The 24,949-nt window shown below is 40.4% G+C and overlaps 1 protein-coding gene across 2 annotated transcripts in view; it reads right to left on the reverse strand.

Annotated features, from left to right (window-relative positions):
• The window catches only part of SP4 (Sp4 transcription factor), a 76,048-nt gene extending 66,738 nt beyond the window's left edge, over positions 1–9,310 (reverse strand). Inside the window, exons 1-3 of one of the 2 annotated variants that reach the window (XM_012780993.3) lie at positions 9,082–9,310; positions 8,550–8,660; positions 6,493–8,047 (exon numbers count right to left, since the gene is read on the reverse strand). In XM_012780993.3, the coding sequence (XP_012636447.1) occupies positions 6,493–8,047; positions 8,550–8,621 (1,627 nt within the window). In that variant the 5' untranslated portion in view covers positions 8,622–8,660; positions 9,082–9,310. Of the gene's footprint in view, positions 1–6,492; positions 8,048–8,549; positions 8,666–9,081 lie in introns of both variants that reach the window. The other variant, XM_012780992.2, reaches the window with a different exon arrangement.
• Between the last annotated feature and the right edge of the window lie 15,639 nt (positions 9,311–24,949).

A 24,949-nucleotide genomic window follows, 5' to 3' on the forward strand; every position in this document is an offset into this window, starting at 1 on the left:
AAACAGACTGGAGAAGCTCTACCTTTACCCTGTTCTCTCTTAATATAGTATTACACAATTTTGTTCAAGCAATGTGTCTCTCTTGCTTTAAAGCCATACAAGTTTAAAATAATTTTAAAAGCCTGACTTTATTATGAGTTTCTGCTTTCCTGACATTATTCTTTAAGGGTCATGCTGCTTTTTGCTTTCATTCTTAATCCTATGCCCCTCCTAGTATCTCCCACAAAACACTATTTTAAAATCTGAGCTTAACATGGAGGTCTCCATGTAGCCACACCAGTTTCTATCCACCACTTCTTTTACTACTTTTGGTCATAATCATCTGTTAGCACATGTTAGAGCTAGAAGAGACCTTAACTGAACAATATTTCAATTTCCAAAACTGTCTACCCTTGAAAGGATTTAAGTATACAAATCAGACACAAAAGGGTCTTTTTTGGTCATTTTATCTGACAAAAATGTCATTCAGAAAAAAAGTAGCCCTTTATCTATAGATGTATCCTTATAGCTGCTTATGTTGCATGAACATTATTTAGCATTGGGATCAGAAACAGATAACTTTGAATCATGGCTCTCCCACTCACTGGAGGGCCAATTTTCCTCAAGAAATTAAAGCTCAGTAAAGCGATCTATAAAATGGACATAATACTTACCTGACAAGGATATTATGGGTTTTAATGAGATAATATAAATAGCTAGGCCAGGCGTGGTGGCTGGCTTACACCTGTAATCTCACCACTTTGGGAGACTGAGGAGAGAGAGAGAGAGTTGGTAGACGCCAGTTCAAGACTAGCCTTGGCAATATCATGAGATCCCATCTCTATAAAAAACAGAAAACTTAGCCAGACATGGTGGCATTTGCCTATAGTCCCAGCTACTTGAGAGGCTGGCTGAGCCAGAAGGATCGCTTAAGCCCAGGAGTTCGAATCTGCAGTGAGCTATGACCATGCCACTGCACTAGAGCCTGAGCAACAGAGCAAGACCGTGTCTCTAATAAATACATACACACATACTTAGTCCAGCGCCTGACATATATTAAGTAAATAATAAATGTTTGTTTCCTTCCTCCACAAGTTTCATCTTAGAAAAATCCATTTCTTTCTCTCACAGGTCTAAGGGAAAAAGAAAATCCATTTCTAACAAGACTCTGAGAAAAGGCAAAAGATTTATAGGATATGAAGAGAAAGAACTACAGTATCTCAATGGCCTGAGAATTTCCTTACCTACATATGGAATTTACTAATCTCTTTAGTCCTAAACTTGCTCCTTTAAGAAAGAAAAAAATAATAATACTTAGGTTCCACCATTAAATTCAGTGATAAAAAGACCTAGAGAATTGTGTTTTTATCAATATCATATTTAATATACAGTGCTAAATATCCAGTGAAGATAGGGACAGCTTATCTGCAAGGAGATAAACTAAGCAGAATATTCTCCCTCCCTGATTCCCATACTTCAGCTACATTACTTATTTACTAGCAAAGAGATTTGGATAACAAACCCAGAACTACAGTAGAAAGACTACTGGAGCAGAAATCAAGATTCTAGCCCTTACTTTGACATAAAATATAAGAAAGTCATTCAACCTTTTCTGGGCTTCAATTTCTTCATTTCTAAAACATGGATAAACAGAAAGGGTGGGAGGAAAGAGGCTCAATTATTTTTAAGTTGCCTTAGTAACCACAATTTCATTAAGCCTTCATCCCACCGCATATGTACATAAGCAATTGTGGTTCAACAGGTTTCCTTTGCCACAATTTGCTAGGTAGCAAAATAACAAGCATTATGAACATCCAATCTTATCTCATACCTAGATCAGAAGAGTACAGAAAGAGGAGCACATATATGTGCAAGGTCTAGTATTAGGCTAGGTTCCACCTTTTACCATCAATCCTAAATGTGTCATCCCCAAGTACCTAATATAACACTGCAGAGCCTTTAACCCATATTTCTATTTTCACTTAAAACTATAAAAACAGAAAATGCCTTTATAGACTTTAGCAGCAATACCAAAAGGTTACAACTGGCAAGCCATCATTTCCAAGATCCTTTCAAGTAAAATTCTATTATTTTATAAAATCTGGTATTTCTACAACATCTATGCATAGCACTGTTCCCTATCTTCATTCTTGATCAAGCTTCTTTTTCTCTTTGACCTGCCTGCCCCAATATTCTGTAAGTATATTACTTGTTATATATTCCCTGATTAAGAATTTGAAAAGCAGGTGATTAAAACCTTTCCTTTGCTTCTCTATCGTGAAATCCCTTTCAAAAAATGCACTTTAAAAAGGTTAATGTGGCTCTACATTGAGTACTTCTCCATCTTCCATGAAAAAAATCATCTAATGGGTAAAACCAGCTCAATAGTTCAGAACTTAAATCATTTGTATAGGGTACAAGATACAAGTTCATCATAATGAATTCTAATTCATAACAAATAGTATTAGAAGATTTTAGAGAAACAAAATTACAGAGTAAACCTGACTTCTCTGAAAAATGAAATAACCAAACCAGGAGTGTGGGTCCATGTATATACACAGAAATGTTATTTTAATATGCCTACTAAGGGAAATGCAAATTAATAGAACACATATAGCAAATGAAAACCATATTTGTATTAAACCCCAAATGAATTTTCTACCTTTACTAGCTCTGGAAAAAAGACAGGTGTACGAGGTTGATTCTACTGGATTAAATTAGGTTTTTAAATTAAATATAAATTTCCACTATTTTCTTTGGTCCTCGTTTTTATCAATAATGAAGAACTGGCCTTCCCATTCCTAGTTGCATACTACATCTCTAGATCTTATACTTTAATTCCCTGGAGAAGGGAATAAATTAGGTAAGAAAGTCAAGTTCTTGCAGGGCCAGCAACATCTTAACAAGTCTGAACTTCCTTTGTGGGAGACTTAGCATAATAAAAATGTTAATTTCTATTAAAATTGACAAAGAACTATCCATTCATCAATCAAAAAGCCTACAGCATGATCTGTTACTATGTGTGATATAATAATTATGGCCAAAAGTAAGTCAAAATGCTGGCCAGTGCAAGTTAATTACAGATTTAGATATCACTGCTCCCTACAAGCTCTAAATTCTTTAAGAAAATGTAACTCCTGAAATTCACTTATTTAGGGCTACCAGAGGACATTGTGAAAATGGGTAGTTCTTTTTCAGCAAAACACCTTCCACTCTCCTCACTTAGTTAAAATAGAAAACTTCTTAAGCCAGAAGTACAATTAGTTGTTATCTTTGTGCTGGGTGCAGTGGCATGTGTTTATAATCCCAGCCTATAATTGCAGCTATTCAGAAAGCTGAGGCACGAGGATTGCTTGAGCCCAGGAGTTCAAAACTAGGCGGGGCAACGTAACCAAACCCTATCCCTAAAATCAAATCAAATCAAATAATTTTTAAAAACAAGATTTCTGCAGAGGATACATGTATTTAGTTTCTACTACATTCTAACTAATCCTGAGCCTGGACTCAGGATTTTAAGGTGAGACCAAAGCACAAAAACACATTATGCTGAATATGTTTATCAAGGAAAGAGGCTCCCCATAAGTTGTCACTAACATTCTTATTTTATGAAACTAAGTATGAAACTCCCCAGCCTCAAGAAGTGGTTTCATTTGATTTGCCTTGTATGATTTTTTTTTTCTGTCTACATCATCCAGATTCCTCTACCTCTTGAAGAGTTAAACTAGGATAGATGATGGAGAGTTTCCCTTGTCCTTGAGTAAGTCATTACATTCTGTTGAAGCTAAGTAATAAGTTTTTCAAGCCTTGGTAATACTTATTGCAAATATTTACAGCAAAAATTTTTCCACAAAGAAAACATTACCATTCTCCTGGGGGTGGGGCATAAATAACCAAGGAAGTACTTAAAAAGTGAATGGGGACACAAAGTAAAATATCTGAACTTCTAGGAATATACAAGTGACATTTATAAAAAGGGATATATAGGCACTTATTGCTCATTCTCCCCCTTCTCAAGATAGTGAAGTACCTAGTATCCCACTTTGGTCTTAAAAACACAAAGCCAAAAGAAATTAATGAAAACAGAACTATTTCATCAGCTTCATTAAAACCACTCCAACGCATGGGTCCCAATTCCACACTGCTATTTCTCCATTACCTTCTATACCTTCATTCAAAAAGCATTTCTCAAGCAGCACCTACTATATTAGGCAAAGCAGTAAAATCTGCCAACAACTAGGCCTATGTAACTGTATTGACTTGTAGAAATTGGGGTACATTTCTAGTCTTTGTAATACGGCTGTCTTTTAAAAGTAATTGAACATATCTATTCGAACATTAATTCTTTAACATCAACAAAATTTAAAATCTTTGGTTTAGGGGAAAAAATCCAACTACGTAAAATTCAATTTTCCTCATATACTTAAGCTTCTTAAAATCACTTTAAGTGAAAAAAATTATCTCTGAAAATGAAGTAATAATCACACCTTTTGGGAGTGCTCAGCACATAGTAGTCACTCAATACATATTTGTGGAATAAAAACTAAAAAGTTACACTTGCCACCAAAATGCATTCTCTAAGGTACATAAGGCTCAACACCCACCTGCTTCCATACTGTCTTCTGGTTCATTGCTGATGGCTAGATCCCGCATTTTTCAAACTTCAGTGAGTTTTACAATCACATGGAAAGTTTGTTTAAAGGCAAATTCCTTGACCCCACATTTATAATGCACCATTCAAGTGAATCTGAGTTGGGTGGTCAGAACATTTCTCTTACCCTCACAATGGGTAAGGGAAAATCTCTAGATTCTATTAATAACATATATCAATTAGAGAGCAGAATTGACTATTTCTAACCTAAATTTAAGTTACTCGATTATCTTTCTTAATCACAATTCACTAATGCTTAATAGTCAAGATGAAATGCAAGTGAAACAACTTTGCTTCGACAATGCAAACTATTATTCAACCCACCAAAAACACTTTTCTGAAATATTCCAGTTATTGTCAATGCTTTTAGAAAAAAAGAGTAGAAACAAAGCAAGTTAAAGATTTTAATTCAGAGAAATATTTATATAATTGTGTTGTAAGAGTTTTAGGGTAAAAAATACCACACTCAAAATACTGACTAGACTACTGTGCTGTCAATATGGGAGCCACTAGCCACATCTGGCTACTTAAATTAATATTAAAAATTCAGTTCCTCAATTAAATTAACCACATTTTAACTGCTCAACAGCCACATGTAGACTGTGCCTAACATATTGGATAGGACAGAGAACATTTTCAACATCACACAAAGTTCTGCTGGATGGCGCTGGCCTAGAGGTAGTGGGGATCTAGATAAAAAAATGTAATCTCAGTTCTCCTGAATCAGAAGGCTCTACCTGGCAACCTCCAATTTTACATACATATATTAGGTATTAACTGTAAAAGAAGAACCCTAGTATAATTTTTCTGCAACTTATTTCAAGAATGAGCATTCAAAAGTGATAAACTTATTTATCTTTGATTATCAAAATAGAAATATTTAACCAACAAAGTCTAAAAGTATCAGAGTCACTAAAACAAAGCCTTCACCAAATCAGAATCAATGAAAAATATTTAATTACTAGAAAACAGAAGGTATTAGGTACTGGTCTGAAAAAGATCAAACTGATAAAGAGTAGTTTTCTAAGTATTTTGGAAATATCTATTTATATGCATAACAACTGCTTTTATAATTGGTTTAAATTATTGCCATAATTAATTCAAATTACTGACATTTTACTGTCTACATTTTTAATTGCTTTCCATGAACCTCACACTAAACATCTATAAATAACATGACCATAAGATTTACTTAAATATAATTTTACAAATAAAGAACTATAAATTCAAAATCCTGAGCAAATCCTGATTTTAACAGAACAGCAGACAAAAGTTAACTAAACATTTTACAACTTAAAATTCTATCTCTCAACTGCATCAATATCTAGTTTAAAGAAACCCAGTATCATAAAACACAAAAGCATGGGTGACAAGAAGCTGAAGCTTGAGATATAACTTCAAATTAAAAAAAAAAAAAATTAGCCTTATTAACAGTAGAATTAAACTTCAACAGACTCACTACTATATACCAATTCAGTATAAACCTACTTTCCTTCAAAGAAGCAATAGATATCACTTCGACTAGGGTTCCTTCTGAAGAGTTCAAGTGTACTCAAATATAATCTCTAAATTACAGAAGGCAATTATGATTCTAATCAAAAAGTTTTGTTCCATGAAAGAATACATTTTAAAAACTGTCTAACAAATGTAACACATAAAACCTACATAAAATCCACAAAAGTGAACATGTCTCACAGATTACTACAGAGTGATGATTGTCAGGATTCCTGTTTATTTTTGATTCCTTATGATAGTCTGTTTACTTCAGAGTTCTATGTCAATCTAAGAATTAGCAAAGAAAAGCAATAACTGATCGTTATTAAAAAACTACTTAAGAGGTAAAGAGAAAAGATGCTGTAACTTACCTGCAACACTAGTGATTGTAACTGGAACTCCCTGCACTTGAACGCCTGCAGCACCCAGGTTGGCGACGCTCACTGTCTGAAGGTTAGGCACTGATGCAAGCTGGGCAGTATTCAAAGTTATTGGGGCACCAGCAACAGCCACAGGAGCAATCTGAGCAAGAGTTGTGCCACCACTTGAAGACACTGGGGTGATGGTTAATTGTTGGGATAACCCAGCATTCTGAACTTGCAAATTTGAAAGACTCTGAATATTCTGTACCTGTACAGTTTGCCAGCTGATTTGCCCTGAAGGTGTTAAAGTTGGAGCCCTGATAAGCACCTGAGTCGGATTTACTGCTTGAAGTTGAACATTCTGCAAAGGCTGCTGCTGGATGGTCTGAATTGTCTGCCCTGACTGGAGTTGAAATGACTGTGGTGGAATAGCCTGAATAATCTGTTGCTGAGGCTGTTGGATCTGGATCTGTTGTAAGATAGGCTGGCCTACAATTTGCACCTGCTGAAGAGAATTTGATTGATCCTGTGCATTCTGTATTCCATTAGGCTGAAGCTGACTGGAACTCTGGGCTTCAGACTCAGTAGCAGCAGGTGTTTGAGATTCTTCAATGGTGCGTTCAGAACTACTGGCTGATGTGCTTGCATACTGGCCCGTATCTGCTGAGCTCACTAATGTGTCACTGCTCGTCAGAGATGTTGAAGCAGTGGTTGTGCAGGTGGTGGAGGAGGAGGGAGATTCCGGCATAGTACTGGCAGAAGCAGTGGTGGTGGTGGGTGTGGAAACTAACTGATTCCCATTGGAAGTCCCACTATCAGCAGTGGTAGCAGGCTGGCCAACCTGTCCAGTCCCTCCTCCAGCAGCCACGTTGTTTATCACTGGCAAAGCTAAAGTCACTCCTCCAATGTTAATTGGTAGAGTTGTTACAACTTGAGCCTGAGTACCAGGAAGGGTCTGTAACTGCAGTGGTATTGAAACACCAGGTCGAATTTGGACCGGAACTGTCTGATTTGCCAGGTTTTGAGCCAGAATATTTCCAGAAGCTGTCCTGTTAGCAGCTGTGAGTATAGCTTGGTTATTACCTGCAGATATGAGCTGAATTTGACCCTGCAAATCCTGTAGAGATGAATTACTAGTTGGATTGATTTGAATTTGCTGACCTTCCACTGTCTGAAGTTGTGGAATCACTTGGTATTGTACACTACCACTTGGATTTTGTACTTGTATGACTTGAAATTGACCAGGGGTGGAAGGGTTACCTGATTTAGTTTTTGTAGGAGATGCACTCCCGTTATTACTGCTGGAAGAACTAGACGAACTAGAAGCTGGTTGAGAAACGTTATTTTCTTTTGAAGCAGGAGGAGTGGAGGCAACAAGTTGCCAAGCGTTTCCAGCAAGTTGCGTTGTTACCAATTCTAGCTGTTGTGGTTGATTTTGAAGTTGCACCAATCCTTGGCTTGGATCTATAATAATTTGTTGTTGTCCAGTTGCTTGATTTTCACCAGGAGTCCCTATTTTGCTGCAAGTAGCTGCCAGTAAAGCCAGAGGAGAGGGCTGAGAATCCTACCCAAAATGAGATGGTAAAGGAGAGGGGGGAAAAAAAAGCGGGTGGATTTAGTGGAGACCAGTAGTTGGAAGGGGTTATTTATTTAGACAGCTCTACATATCAGAACTTACTCAGGAAGCGGCAGAAATTAAAAAGAAATATGAACAAATGCAGGTAAACGCTATATGAATAAGGAAGCAGATCCTGTAATATAAAGTTTAAATAAAAGAAAATTTCTAACAAACTTTTTAAAGTGCTATTTTCCTAAACTCAAAATGCCCTGGGGAAAACACACATCGTTTTCTTATGGTCTGTGTTCCTGATGTAATTTTAAACAACATCGTATCCTCATATATGTGACATCTTCATGAATTTACAATTTAAGTTCCTCACTCTCAGAAAGATGCTTTGAGTGAATAAACATTTTTATTCTGTTCTTTACTTCTGGACATTTAAAGGGCATAACTCCCTCCCTCTCCTAAGGTGTCGTGATGAATTTTTTTATATGTTTGCTTTTACCTGGGAGCCTGAGGTTTTGGGTTTTTTATTGTTATTCTCTGGCTCAGAGGTTTTCCCTCCTTCTGTAGCCATCGCGGCTGCCGCTGCCGCCTCCTCCTCCTCCTCCTTCTTCTGATCTGCAACAAACCCCCCCATACACACACGACAACAGGTTATTAGGATTATTATTATTCGTCTTCCCCCTCTCCTCTTCTTCCCCCTCCCCCCGAACATTAATCTCCATAAACCCGCGATCCACGCACACCGGCAGGGGGTGGGGGAGAAGGAGGGAAGGGAGGAGGGGGATATCACAAAACGTGGTTTGAAACCCGACCCATCGGCTTCAGAGCAACACCCAGAAGGAGGTTGTTCTCGCTCAGACATTAAGACAAAACACAACCCTCCTTCCCTCCCCCTGATTCCCTCCCTCCCTCTCCTCCTCCCCTTAAAGCATCTCAGCGGCCCCGGGGGAGGGGGAGAACCGAGCAGGGTCTGGGGAGGGAGGGAGCGAGGGAGGCGGTGAAGGAGACCGAGGGGGGTGGAGAATACGTACCGCTCATCCCGCATTAACAGGACAAACCCTCAGACGGAGACACTGGGATAGAGGTGGGTGGGGGTGGGGGCGAGGCAGGAGGAGAGGCCGGTCCCGCCCGCCCGCGGTGGCTCGGAGGAGGCTGTAGCTGGCACAGGCTCTGCCTCTTTTTCCGCGAATGGCCGCCGCTGGGCTGTGGCGTAGCAGCTCCTCTCTCCGCCCGAGCCCGGCTGACTCGCCCTTGATTGACAGCGGCGGCGCGCGGCGCGGGCGGCGGCGCGGGCCGGGGGCGGGGCCAGGGCGGCGCGAGCCCGGCCGACTCCCCACCCCCCTCGGCCTCTCTCCGCCGGAGCCACCGACTCTCCACCCCTTCCCCCAGCGGATTGGCCGCCGACCTGCCGGGGGCCGGGGCGCTGGGGCCGCCTCCTCTCCACCCCTTTTCCCGGGGTTATTCTTTTGGCAGCTCTTCTTTGCCTCCCTCGGCTCCTCTGGAGCTCTTTCTCTCGGCGTTCTAGCTTAGGCGCGCTGCCGGTAGGCCCTCCATACAGCCAAACTTGTTGTCTCAGGATATCCCGCCCCCTCCTCATTTCCCGGCGCCCTCCACTCAAAAACCCGCTCCAGCATCCCTTCGAATTGCCACTAAAGAAAAAAATAGGGCCATCGCTCAAGGCAAGCGAGAGGGGCGGAAGTGGGTGCGCTCGGGCCACGGACGGCTCGGCGCGCCGGAGAAAGTGTCCGCTGCCCCCGCGCAGGGAGCATGGCTTTCCTGAGGCGCATCCGGACCCGGGCGCCCTTTTTCCCTGGCTCGGCCCCCATTGGCCGAGCTCCTGGTGACGCGCGCTGAGTGGTGGAAGAAAGGGGGTGGGGCGCGACCGCAAAGGCTGTCGGCTCCTGTAGTTTCCGGTGTCCGCGGCGGCTTCTCGGAGGCGCCGCCTTCCTCCCGCCCCCGGCCGAGGCCCGGCTGCCTAGCTGAAAGCTGCCCGAGGGGGCGGTGGCGGCAGGGCGTGGCCGGGGCCGAGTGGGAGTTGAACTGAGCGAGGGGGAGGGGGAATGGGTGTTGGTTGCCTGGGCCTATCCGCCGCGCGGGGCTGCCCAAATCACCTCTGCCGCCGCCTCCTCGGCTCCAAGCCGCTCCCCGCGGGGCGAGCTCACACCCGGAGCGCTCGGCGATTGAGCGGGTGGCGGCGTGGGGAGGCGGGGTTTGCTGTCCTCAGGGTTTGAATGAACCCGGCTTCGTGAGGCAGCGCCTTCGCCTTGCCTTTCTTTGCTCACCTTCCCGGCTTAGGACCCCTGCTTCTAGTCCGAGGCCTGTTTTCTCACAGAGAAGGATCTTCCATTTTTATTTGTTGTCTCTCTGGCTGGCTGCTGGTGCAGTGCAATGACCCGCCTTCTAGGCTTGCAACGTGTTTTGCCGAATAGCCTGCCTGACTTCTCACCTTTAATGGTCTCACAAGATTCCCCGGGCGAAGAAAACCCAGGTCCACGTGGGTCAGCCCGCTCTCGGTTTAGCATAAGATTATGGGCCGGTGAAATTCACAGCTGGCTGCACAAAGCATTTTATTATCAAATGCACTTGAGCAGTCTCCTACCCCCAGTTTTCCTCCGAAGTCCTGAAGTCAGTGTAATGCCATGGAATATAATCAGCGCCTGATTAAGTGTGCCAAAGGTAGAAGTGACCCCTAATGTAAATATTGGCCTTAGGGACAAGGCACCGTTACACATTGAGGCTCAAAGGCATCCACTCCCTTTTTACCTGGGCTCTATCTCCAGCGGGAGGCCTGACACTTGCAAGGGTGAAGAGGTCCCAGGTGCTGAACTTGACTGGCATTTCCTTTGCTTGTTAAAGTAATTGCAACATCAGCCGATGACAAAGCTTTGTGCAGCAAGACAAAGCAATTCGAATAAAGAATTGCATAGTATTGTCTAATCCATCTTATAAAATTAGCCGAAAATCCTTAAATAACCTGCTTTCCCCCCATCACGTACAGTATAGAAAGCTCGAAAGTGCTGATTACGTTTACAAATATACTGTCTAGCCTCAGGTTTCCTCCCCGCCCCCACACCCCATAATGAATGAAGGAAGACATTTTGCATTCTTATGAATTAGGACATTCCTTGTCATTTTCTTACCTTAGAAAACCTGTTTCAGAGAGGCAATGTCACTGATTCTGAACTATAGATTAAAAATGATGCTTATCCATTCAGTTGGCTCTACAAAGTCCTAAATACTCTGCACCCTATAGATAAGTGGTAATACTAGCATAACTAGGAGCCCTGCTATTTATGGTTGATCAAAAGCTTCTAGTCCCTGGGTGTCATGGACTGAATGTCCCTACCACCCCAATCCACAGGTTGAAACTCTATCCTCCCCCCCCCCCAGGGTGATGTTATTAGGAGGTAGAGTCTTTGGGAGATAATTAGGATTAAATGAGGTCATGCATGTGGAGCTTTCATGAGTGGGATAGCGACCTTGGAAGAGTCAAGGGAGAGCTTGCTTCTACTCCTCTGCTCTCCTCCGCTTGAAGATACAACCATAAGTAGACGATCTGCAACCCAGAAGAGAGCACTCACCAGAAACTGTGCTGGCACCCTGATCTCAGACTCCAGCCTCTGGAACTGTGAGGAATAAATTTCTGCTGTTTGTAAGCCCCTCAGTCTATGTTATTCTGTTATAGTGGCCAGACACTGGCTGAGCCATGAGACCTAGAGCAGGGGACAAATTAATCACTTCTTAGGCACCATCATTTTGTTATCTGTATAATAGAAGTTTTAGCTAGATGACATATGTCCACATTTTCTTCCTAATTTAAGCTGCGTACTACCTATACTATGATTTACTTGATGTTTTTAGTTAAACCAATTTGCTTTTATTTCTACCATAATTTAAGAAGAGAAGTTTATGTCACTACTGTAAGTAGAAAGCCAGTTTTGCTATAGAGGTCATTTTTAACTCTCTCTTTTGTCCAAATGTGAGTCCTCTTTCTAACTAGGTTCTGACCTTGGGCTCTGTCTTTAGTCTAGTGGCTTTGGCCATTTAGTCCAGTTTTAGCAAGAATCCTTTTGGGTCAGTTTGGCAAAAATCTCTCACCCTTTATATCTGACTATTCATGATATCTGATCATGATATCTGATCAAATTCCTTATAACCCTGGCCTGCCTTCAGCAATAACCCTGTTGAATTGGTTTAGTCAGAATCCTCCCCAACCACTCACCTTTATCCAGGATGTTTCCTTTAGTAATTTTCTGTCCACTGATCCATCCTACTCCTTGGCTACAGATCTCTACTTGTCCTTGTATTTGTAACTGAGCCCAGTCTTTCCCACTGCAAGACCCATTGCAGTGGTCCATGTATATATCTCCATGGTCTTTCCTTGAAGAAAGTTTTCCTTACTGTCTTTAACAAGTATCATGAATTTTTTTTCTTTAACAGTATGGATATAAATTCAACAAAATTCTTAGCCTTAGGACTGCCAGGGTGGTCTCCCACCCACCAGGAAGCATTTGGTCTAAAAAAGTTTCTTCCTACACTCATTATTGCCCATAGAACAGTGGCTTTCAAACTTTCTTTTTATAATGACCCACAGGAATAAATATATTTTATATCATGACCCAGTATGTACGCACACAGAGGAAATCGGCATTTTTATCCAAAATATTTAACTACATTGGTCACTGACCATTCAGGTCAAATACTACCATGATGCACAAGCAGTATCCTAGGGGCCCCCTGCCACTCATTACCTTTGTAGTAGCTAGGGAGAAAGCTCCAGAGAGTGGGGAAACAATGTTGGAGACAAGGAGGCCACTTGGACACTTAGTCATTTGTCTAGGGAGTAACAGCTTTCAGAGTCCTATCAATGTCTATCAGTTGATTGTCAACCAATTGTATTAACTGAACAAAGCCTTGAGAAAAAATAGTCTTCCTGCATGTCGTGTGCTTTCTACTTCCTCCCCTCCTCCATCCTCATCCCCTACTGCCTTAAAAAGAAATTTCTAGTAAAAACCCAAGAGTTTAAATAAGCAATAGCCAGTGGGCTTTTTCTCCTCTCCCACCAATCCTGCTTTGTGGGACAGAAAGTTCTTATTTCTAAGTTCACTGCAGAAACTAGAATCTAGTCAAAGTCTCCTGTGCATTGCTCTATGCACCTAAATCAACTCATTTGGAATAATGCTGTTGAAATTTTTCACAGGTCTCTTTCAGATATAAAATATCTGCTGGTCCCCACTTCCCAGGACCTGGCATTTCTCAATTGATCATTCATTCAATTACTAAGTCATGCATGAAACCGTAACTCCTCCCCCAGTGCAAGCTTCTAGAGAGCAAAGGCCAGGGCTTTTAATCCCCCACAGAGCTGAGAATACCTGGATGAATATGATCATAGCAGCTCCGGAGGTTGCTTAATTTAATATTTTGGGATGAGTATGATAGCTGCAGGTCCAGAGGTTGCTTAATTTAATATTTCGTGAGGAGAAATTTAGGCCCAGACATGACATGAATAAGATAAAAGGACCATTTTGGAATGTCTCCTTCAGGAAGCTACTTATTGAAATAACTATTAATCTGCTTTATTTTGTCTTTGGGAGGCAGATAGCAAAAGGTTTGGAGGGATCACAAACCAGAGAAAGGTCAAAGTTTAACATCCACCTTTGCTCCAAAGTGCACTGGCTGAAAGCGTAGCCAACCAGTAATTAGACACAGGCTCAGTGAACCTATTTCATTTAGAACAAGTAGCCTTATTAGTACATCTAAGAGACCATGCATAGTTGCTACCATAATAAATCCCTGGTAGTGTATAAAATTACATTAACAAAGTAAATTCTTTAATCAACATTAATTGTTTTCAAGAAGCAGGAAAGGTTTAGAAAGTTTTAAGTGTAATGTAATTGGGACCTGAAAATAGAAGATTTATATGAAAGTAGATAAAAGAGGTGATTGTATATATGTAGGCCTTTTAAGAGTTATGAATGATCTTTTTAACTGGCACTATCACAGGTAACTGACACTGTCAAATAACAAATAAAGATAAGCCCCCAGACTGCCTGTGTTTCTCCAGCTAGAGTTGATGGCCTTGCTGTTCCTCATGTGCTCTTAACTCTTTTATGGTATGTTCATGTACAACTTCAGAAGATTAAATTTACAATTTTTAAATGTGTAAAGTTTATGATTTTGACCCAGTCACATTTATTACTAATTTACATTAGAACCCAATAGCTATTGGCAGTTATTGGAATGTAGCATAAACAATACCTATTCAAAATTTAATGTCAATTTATATGTACAAAGGAGTATAATGTAGTTTATTATTGTTGCCATAAAACAAAAGATATTTGGCTAATGTGGAAGTTGAGACATATATGAATTGCTTTTCTTAAGACTCTACATAAATTTGTTGATTAAACAATCTTGAAAATATAGAGCACAAATGCCCAGTGTGTTTGCAAGTGTAAATTTCCAATGCATGCCAATTCCATATGCTCAACTTATTATATTTTTATTAATAAAGGAATCTTTCATTGGATTTTTGTGTAAAGAATATAAGCACCTGGAATCAACTTACATTTATATTCTGGTCTGCCTCTTACTAAAAGTATAGCCTTGGGCAAGTGACTTTAACCCTTCTGAGCCTCATTCCTTCATCTGTATAATAGGAAAGAAGATAATATTACCATCTCATGGAATTGTTTCTAGAACTGAAAGAGATTAAAAGTTCTTAAAATAGTTTCTGGTAAACGGTCATTAAATTTTAGCTATCATTTTTATCATCATCATTAATATTATTACTAAAATATACTAGTTGCAACAAGCCAAACAGAGATATTTTAAGTAAAAAGCCTGTCTATTCCATCTACCTCTATGCCAAACATTGAATTCATAAACATTAACTGATAGTTTATCCATTCTCACTTTTTTCTAGCATTCACAAATCCTATATGTGTATATATGAGATTTTAAGATAAAATTTCACGTGCACACACATGCAAACATATTTATGTGAACTTGCATTTTTTTATCTTAATGTATTATGGCCATCTCTTCAGGTCAAAAAAATACAAAGCACAATCACTATTTTAACATAACATACTATTCCATGGAATAAATATATTTCGTTCAATAGAAATATCCTTATTGATAGCTACTATTTTCTCTCTACCATAATTTGTAATAAACTTACTTATACTGGTACTTCCAAAGATACTCTTTCATGTTGATACTTTTATTTTAGTAAAAAGATTTCCAGCAGTGGGATCGCTATCACAAAGTGGATATTTATAATTTTAATATATGCAGTAAGATTACTGAACAAAAAAGTTATTTTATTTCACATATTCTCCCAGTAAGTATGAGAGTGCTCATTTCCCTATGATTCACTCGTACTGATTATTCCCAACCTTGTAAATCATTGTAAATCTGATGAATGGTGAGTGTATTTACCTGAATGCTAGAAAGGTTGAACATTTTTGCATTTGCATGCTAACCCTGTGCATTTCTTACTGTAGCAAACTGCCGTTCGTAATCTTGTCTCTTTTATTTTCTATACTTTTAGGGGCTGAGTGTGTCTTATAATATTAAGCCTTTGTTTGTCATTTGTATTATTGAGATATTTTTTCCCAATTTATTATCTGTTGTCTTCTGCCATATTTTCTATGTAATGTACTTTGAACCCTATTTTAGAAGGGATAGTACTAACCTAAATGAATGCTTTTCATAATTCATTAAAATATGTTTATATACATAGGAATAAGATACTTTTTGTATCATTTAGGTAGAATTATTTTCTCCACTATAGTAGGAGTGGATTATTTTCTGCTCCCCTCCCCTTACCCCTCCACCACAACCCCTCCACTCCCCTTGACATAATACAACTAAATCCTAAATGCCTAGAAGAATGCCTGGCCCATTGTAAGCATTGAATACATGTTTATTGGGTCGATGAATTTTAAAGTTTTAGTAGATCTATATAAATAAAATAACGGTACCCCATCACAGCAAAATGACTCAAATTATTTTTATCAAATTTGGAATATACTTGGAATGGCCTGAACTAAAACATAGACCATGAAATTTACCCAGGAGGGTGAGGGTGACTAGAGGTATGTATCCCAGAATGAGCACCCCCAATGTTATAAACAGTTATTCTCCCTGGCAACTTTGGACATTGATTTTTAATAATCGTTTTAGATTCCAAGGGCAGATAGTAATAATAATATTCAGGTTCTATTTCCTTATTTATTTTCATGATAACTTTTTTTTTTCTCACAAGGACTTGAGCTGTACGTAGTAAAATAGTAAACTACAGATTAAAACAGAAGATCAGGTTCATTGAAGAAGAGAAAACAAATATGACCACAAATAACGTCAATGTGTATGATTTCTCTGAGCTTTCATTTTGACTTTGAGATTTCTAGCAGCCAGAGAAAGTAGAGAAACATGATTAGTTGTGTAGTCTCATTATCAGAAAGAAAAAAAAAAATACTAGTTTTTCTCAGAGAAGCAAAGCTTTTCCTAGCTCCAAAGATTGATAGCTATTTCATAAATGCCACTTGTCCTAACTATGACTTTGCCATTACAGGAATTTAAAATGCTTAGAAGAATTAATTATCTTAAATTTAGGAAAGTGGCTTAAAATTTTTAATGAAATTTAAATGAACTAATTTCCTATATGGGATTAATTTTTAAAACTTCTGTGTTTATTTTGAGATTAATGATGCATGAACCAAAGACCATTAAAAGTAATTTTATTATTTTATTCAAATACTTACAAACTTAAAAATTGACCAATAAGATGTGACAATTGGGCTTAAAAGCTTGAGGAAAAAATTGTGACTTTAATAAATTGAATGTTAATTTCAAGCCCAAGAATCTATACGTTTGTTGTTCCAAATTGTCCAAAAGGATCCTTTGGACATATAAAAAATTCACACTGACACCTTTAAAATAACTAAATGAATCAACTCCAAACTATACATCTAAGAATTTCTGCCAATGCCAGAGACTTTACTCTTTAGATTTTAGTTTTAATTATTCTTTCTAATATCAGGAGCAGTTATCTACTGAGGCTACTCTGTTTTGTAATAACACCAAATCCTTTATCTAAGTGTTGGTAGCCCAACTGGGCTCAGGGGAACTATAGGTTCCCCTGTACAACTACAGGTGAATTCAAAATAAAGTATAAAGAAGAAGGGAAGGATGTGAAACCCAGTATTTATTTTTAATTGCTTAGGATTGCTTTCTGGTTTGTCACAGTACTACTCTTCATGCCTACCCAGATTCTTGCAGAGCCCTGAAAGTGCACATTTGTTGAAAACGTCAATAATAAAGTTCATGCCGCTTGGCTAATAGCCATTCCAAAGTGAGTGAGGTCAAGAAGGGTGAACATTAGCTGGCTTTGGAAGCAGGCAAACAAGTTACTTAACCTCTCTGAGTTTTCTCATCTGTATGTAAAATCTTCATAATAATTCCTACCATGTAAAGTTATTAGGAAAATTAAATAAGGTAATCTTTATGGTGGGCACTTAATTAGTTTGGATTTCTTTCTTTCTGATTCACAGCGTTTATATCATCTTTCATGAAAATGAAGCCTTAATTTTGCTATTCTCCTAGGTCTCAAATGTAGTGAGCAATCTAAGTGGGTGAAAGGTTTTCCATGAACAAACAATGGCTTCTGGGGTTATCAGTAGCTTTTTTGGGTTTCAAGGTCTACATGCATTTAAATTTTTAAAGCAATTTACTATAAAGCTTACAGAAAACAATTCAACTAACATTTAACAAAGGGGGAAAAGTCTCCTCTTATTTCCAAAAGAATCTGAACTCCGAATATTGCTACAGTACTCTCATGTTAAATGATCGTTTGAGGCTGGGTGCAGTGGCTCACGCCTATAATCCCAGCACTTTGGGAGGCTGGCATAGAGGGGCCCACTTGGGGCCAGGAATTCAAGACTAGCCTGGGCAACATAGTGAGACCTCATCTCTACAAATAATAATAATCATAATAATAAAAAATTAGCAAGGTGTGGTGGTGCCTACTTGTAGTTCTAGCTACTCAACCCTGCTGAGACAGGAAGATCGCTTGAACCTAGGAGTTTGAGGTTACAGTGAGTTACAATTGTGCCACTGCACTCCAGCCTGTGTGACAGAGCAAGACCCTATCTCTAAAATATAAAAAAGAAGGAAAAAAAAAAAGAATTTTACTAACTTGGAACGCTAAAAGACTGAGAACTTTGTCCATCAAAAGGGAAAGGTGTTAGGAAGATGGCAGGGCTCTTTAAGGCAGTGTAGAAAAAGAGTGGGAGGAGAGAAAGGGCTGGGACACAAGAGGAGTGTGGTAAGGAGAGTAGCATGGCTGAAACCTCTAGGGCAAACGCTGCTGTTTGGCTTGTGTCCAAAGAGGCCTGTCACCTGAGTGTGATGTGCTCACTCAGTGTACGAGATGCAAGGCTTGGGGTGCTTCTCTCTCCCTGTATCACAGAGAAGGTAACGAGATTCTAGACAAGACAGACAGATATTGAAAAGAAAAGAAAAAAATCTTTGGAAAGCAAAAGGGTTGAGAGAAATCCATGTAGGAAAGGATATAAATGGCCAATGTAACAAAAAAGAAAAAAGATCATAAGTATCCTGTTCAATGAGCTCTGCCCACAAAGGTTTTTTCCAAATGTGGTAGGTGGTTTGAGAAAATCTGGATTAGGAGTGTGCTTATGAAGGCAGTATAGACTCAGTGGTATTATGTGCAAGAGCAGGTGTAGGTGTGCTGTCTTTGTAAGCCAAGAAAGTGTTCTTATTAAGTCCTGCCAAATCCTTGGCCAACTTCTGAAAGATCATGTGGATATAAACAACATCACTAAAAGAAAACAAGGAAGCATTTCTCAGGGCTATAAAGTCTAGGGTAGGAAACAAAATTAGGGCACAACATGATGGGGCAAGTTTCAAGAGGAAGTCAGATATAATAGCAATAACAAATTTCCACAGTAATAAATGCAAAGTCTTCAACCAATAAATGCAGCAGTAGGGTTGTTTTGTTTGCTGGCCATCAAGCCAAATCTGGACTGCTTTTTAAGAAGAACATCAACAACTGGAAGGAAAGATGAGCCAGGATGGCAAGAATTGAGGAATAGTTGTGTGCATGGAGCTTGATTTGAGAAAGGGTACGGTAACACTCTTCAAATACTTTGGGGCCAATTCAAGGAAGAGGGATTAGGTTTACTTTAGGTACAGTAGGTCCTCGAATAATGTGGATTTGTTCCAGATCCTTTCATTATAATACTGATAAGGAAAGAAATGGGATTCCCACTGGGGCTGCTGTCTGTGTGGAGTTTGCTTGTTCCCCCCATGTCTGTGTGGGTTTTCTCCAGCTACTCTGGTCTCCTCCCACAGCCAAAACCATGCATGTTTAGGTGAACAGGTATGTCTACATAGACCCAGAGTGAGGGAGTGTGGGTGTGGGTGTGAGCGAGCCCTGAGAAGAGGTGGCCTCCTGTCCACACCTGGTTCCCACCTTAGCCCTGAGCTTCCGGGATGGGCTCTGGCTGGCTACCCCCAACCTTGAACTGGGATAAGCCTGGTAAACAATTATCTGACTTGTTTTTATTAACATTTCTTAAAACATTTCTTAAACTCACATTTATTTCAATGTTTAATGGTAGAAGTGTTTTGGGTCTTTATCTACAAATTTGGCGATGTTTTTGTGACTAGAGACGCACACTGGGAATTTAACTCTTGTTTATATTCATTAGCCTATGGTAAAGTGGGTTTCATTATACATCCTTTCTCTTAAAGTTAGTTTCCAAGAACCTACTGACAATGTTAAGTGAGGACTTACTGTAGTTTCGAGGACTGAAGATCAGCTAATGGAAGTGGTCAGGAGGTAGATGTTGGCACAACATAAAAAGAACTTCTGGACTGGGGAGATGTTGGTCAAAGGATAAGTACGTTAAAAAAAAAAAAAAAACTTCTGAAGAATTAGGACTGTATGAAATGAAACAAATTCCCTTAGGGTGGTGAGTGCCTCTTAATTGGAGGTGCCCAAGCACAGGCTGAACTGCTGCTTCTTGGGAATGCTGGAGAAAAGGGTTTATGTGTCTGACAGACAGCCCAGGGGCAGATCCAGATTTTGTAGATACCAAAGTCTTTAAATTTGGGGAGAACATTTTAAGAACAAAGAATACAAGATTATGAATAAAAATTAGATACAAAGGCTTGGAAGGCACTTTTAGAAGTGAGTGATCCTTGAAACTTAAGCCTCATTAGCTTCAGAGTAAATTCACATCAAGGAAGTCAGTTGATATCAAACAACTGGAAGATTCGAATTTGTTTTTAAATAATGAATAATTCTTCTTAATCTTAAAATAAGTATTCTGTTATCTATGAGACAGCATGGCAGTAGTGGAAAGAAAGAGGAAATGGATTAAAACAACCTGGGTTCCTATCCTGCCTTGGTCTTCACATAGCTGGGTAACCTTACGCAAATTGCTTTACCTGTCTGAGCCTCAGTTCCTTCAACTGTAAAATGGAAGTGATGATCTCTATCTTGAAATATTAATATTTGTGGTGAAATGAAATAAAATTTCATATGTAAAGCAGTGATATATAGGGATTGCTAAATTAAAGGACTAACAAGATTTGGGTAGTCATAAGGAGAGAGTGCTGTTTGGAGTCGTCATCTGTCACCATGAAGATAATGAATAACTTTGTTCCCCATCTTCCAAGTTAAGGTATAAGACAAGAGTTAATGAAATGCCACCAAGCTGCAATATTCACATTCTGCTTACTTCAGCCTCCTCTGGCTTGTGGACAGACTGGAAAAATAACTCACAGAACTGGTTGGTGAAGATAAGCACCTTTGCCCTCCTTGTTCTCTCTTTACTCTTCCAAAGTTTAGGGTCAGAATCAAAGACTAGGACATTTCTTCTCATTCTATTCCCAAGAAGCAGGTGGCCAAGTTCAAGGCTACACAGATAGACCACATTATCAAGGGGAAGCAGCTCAGCGGAAATCGCTGTACACTGCACAGCTCTTGTACACCATTCATCTAGAAGATTCTTGCTACCCAAAGTGAGGTTCTCAGTCCAGCAAGGACGGCATCACTTGAGAGCTTGTTAGAAATGCAGAATCTCAGGCCCACCCATGCAGTCTTAACAAGATCTCCAGGTGATTTGATTTGCAAAGTTTGAGACATGCTAATCTAGATGACAATGTAAATGACTTTCCTGCAGGTGCTCTGTAGTTCTGAGGACCCCTCTGTGGGGCTCTTGGAATGCATTTCCTTTTAGGAGGTTACAGAGGTGAGAGGGAGTGAGGGGCTGGCCTGCTGTTTCTAGAGGTTAGGCCAAGTCCACCTGATTTTCATTGACCTCTCATTCTTTGGGTTCTCTTTCTGTCACATGAAATAGGACAGCTCAAACTTGAGGTGCGAGTTACACTTGGCAGAAGGTCCAGCCACCTCTCTCTGGAAACCACACTTCCTTGTAAGACGTGGAAGAGGAATGATGGGGCCGAGGGTTGGCTCCTACTCCAGAGAGAGGCCCAGATTCCCTAAACCACTTCTCTCTCTCTCTTTCTCCCTCTTCCCTCCTCTCCCCATCCCATCCCTTTTCTCTTCCTCTCTCTTACTATCAGCTGGGCAAAATAAGCCAGGGAGCTAATACGCTGGGAATGACTAGAAAGACCTCATGCTCTAGAAAGACCTAGGCAGCAGGCCCGACCAGTGCTGGGGCTCACTCACTCTCTTATCTTTCTCTAGCTAATAGGTGTGTTCTGGATCCACTTTTCCTAACCGTGGCTGTGGCCTTGGGGAAAAAGAGAAAGAAGAGCAGGAACCTATTAGGCCTGTGTTACTTTTAAACCTCTAGCCTAAACAAAATGAGTCCTCTCTCTGTCTGTCCCAGGAGTGCATTGACGTTTATCAAGCCTCATTTAATACAGAAAGACATGACTTTGCTGCCACTGATTGTGCATATATTTATTAACAAATATGTATTTAGCACTTACAATGCTATACATAAGCATTTTACATATTTAACTAACACAATCCCCCATTAGCCCTATAAGCTAGGTGTTATAGTTGTTCCCATTTTACAGACGTGAAATCAGAGACACACAGAGATGTTTTAGTATTTCGCAAGGCCCCCCAGAAAAGAAGAGGTAGAGCTGGGATTTGAACCCAGATGCCTTGTGCCACAGGAGACGTTGCTCCTAACCTGCCTCTGACACTTCTCTCTCAGGAACTCTGCAAGGAAGGCTGTCTGGTTTGGGTGTTCCTGCCCCTCCAGCCAGTTACCATCCTAATCGCATTACCATTCCCCACAGAGCTCCTTTGTCAAAGCACAGGAACAGATTTTAAGTCGTGAAAGATGTGTGTGACTTGGGTGAATGAGGTTGTTTGTTTAGTAGACCAACTAGATTTGCAAACGAGAAAAGGAAGCCTATCATAGGCTCAAAAAGACTTCCCCCAGCAGGTGTAATTTTAAAAACAAACAAAAACACATAAAACAACAAAGAAATATGAAGGCCACAAAAGATAATCAGAGGAACCCAACCAATGTGAGACAGAGAGTTACTCTCTTCCTGAAGCAAATTTTCTAAAGGTAAGATTTTCAAAAGGGAACCAATTACATTTGTTTCCTGTTCTGAACCACAGTTCCTTGCTTTGGGTAAAGCAAGCATGCTGTTTACAAAGTACTTTCACAGATGTTTACACCCTGATCTTTACAGCACCCCAAAGACGTTGAGTATCTTGCCTAAAATAACACACAAACGAGGTGGCAGAGTTCAGACTGCAGCCTACTCTTCTGAGGTAGAGACCACAACAGTCTAGCTTCACCTTGGTGATAAAAGTAGGGTGGAAAGACATATGAGAATCTCATGCTTTCAATTTGGAAATTTCTAGTCACACAGAAATAACAGCTAGCAAGTGTCAAGGGCTTTCCCGTGCACCAGATGCTGACTTAAGAATGCTACGGGGTGTAATTTAACCCCCACAAGAGATAATTTTGCAGATGAAGAAACTGAGGTAGGGAAGAACTAAATAATTTGACCAAATTCACCCTTCCAAGCAAGTGGTAGAGTTTGGACTCAAACCAAGGACATCTGATTCCAGAACTGTCCTTGTATCTACCAAACTCTTCTGCCTCTGTTGAAAAATTAAGATCAAATTGTTTGACAGAGACCTTAACAGCATCAGTCCTCGGAAGCATCTGTGATGGAAAAGGAAGAGTGCGCAACATGTTTGTGGCGAGAAGAAATATTACTACAGTATTCTCCCGTTAAATAATCATTTGAGGCTGGGCACAGTGGCTCATACCTGTAATCTCAGTACTTTGGGAGGATGAGGCGGGAAGCCAGGAGTTTGAGACCAGCCTGGGCAACATAATGAGACACTGTTTCTACAATTTTTTTTTAAAGTTAGCCCAGTGTGGTGGCATGCACCTGTAGTCCCAACTACCCAGGAAGCTAAGGCAGGAGGATCAGATCACTTGAGCCCAGGAGTTAGAGGCTGCAGTGAGCTATGATGATGCTACCAGACTCTTGCCTGGGTGACAGAGCAAAACTCTGTCCCCCCCCAAAAAAAAAAATCATTTGAAGGTAAACAGGACTATCAGCTGGGTGTCAGCATAGAGTATTAGTGATTAATGCAACATATCAACTTATATGATCTGAATACCTTCCCTGTGTAAGGGGCTATGTCAGGTGATATATAGGACAAACAAAACCTGCCCCTTCCTTCAGGAAGCCTATGGGGAAGCTGAAGTGATAAGGCATCGTCACAAGAAAAGTTACACAACCTAGAAGGCAGAAATAAGAGTTCAATGCAATAATTGAAGAGATGTCCCAAGGCAGTGGGTGATTAATTGCTAAATGAATTCTACAGTCAATAACTACCATAGGAATGCAAGGCAAGGGGCCATCTCTCCAGGCTGGAGTTGTGAAGGAAAATTTTGTCAGGAGGGATAGAGTTTGAATTGGATCTTGAAGGATGCCCAAAATGTGAACAGCTGCAGAGCTGTAGGGAGGGGAAGGGCATTCCAGACAGGGAGAACTGTGTAGGTGAGCACAGGTGTGGAGGGAAGAAAACGCTGGGACTGCACATTTGATCGGGAGAGTGAACAGGAAGCCTGACTGGACCTGACATTGTTCCAGTGCCACTCCCTTCACCCCTCAGAGCTGCAGCTGTGGACATTGGTGAGGTGCCCTGGTGCAGGCCATTCTCTACCTACCCTTGCCCTGCCTGCCTTCCTACTTGTAGGCTAGGTACCCATGATCCACAAGATGGGAAAATCCTTCCAAAATGTTTGTGTTCCTCCCATGCCTCAGTGTCTGCTGCTGTTTCTCATGCAGGTTCCTTCAGAAGGACAATCAATCCAGATAGGCTGTTGAGAATATGTCTTTTGGAAAGCCAGCAAACTTGACCATGTTTCCCATCCCTGTCTTTGACCTTGGAGACTTTCTGAAGAGTCAGTTCCTCTAGTCTTGCACCCTCCCTGCCTTTTTGCCCCATACTGCTCCAGGATTCCTATCAATGACCACCCATGGGTCCACCAACGCTGCCCAGGGTGCCCACTGGAATGCCATGGGGTGTGAGAAAGTGGCATGCTCACACTCTTCCCTCCCCACGTCTTTCCTCAGTGGAAACATGTCCCTAAGTTTCCTCACATGCTGCACATAGATAGGATCAGGGTCCTTCTCACCACCTATTGCCACTGCCATCATTAAAAAGATATATGTATTTATGCTTCCTGTGTACATAGCAGTGAGCAGAATGATCAAACATTCTGTCATCCTGTAGTTTATATCCTTGGAAGAGGTATACTAGGAAAAACAACAAAGGAAATGTCCATATACGGTTTGCTGATGATGGATGCCATGGAGGAGACTGAAGCAGGGATGTAGGCTAGGGAG

This window comes from Microcebus murinus, chromosome 9 (assembly GCF_040939455.1).
Source record: "Microcebus murinus isolate Inina chromosome 9, M.murinus_Inina_mat1.0, whole genome shotgun sequence".
In the NCBI taxonomy this organism is placed as follows: domain Eukaryota; kingdom Metazoa; phylum Chordata; class Mammalia; order Primates; family Cheirogaleidae; genus Microcebus; species Microcebus murinus.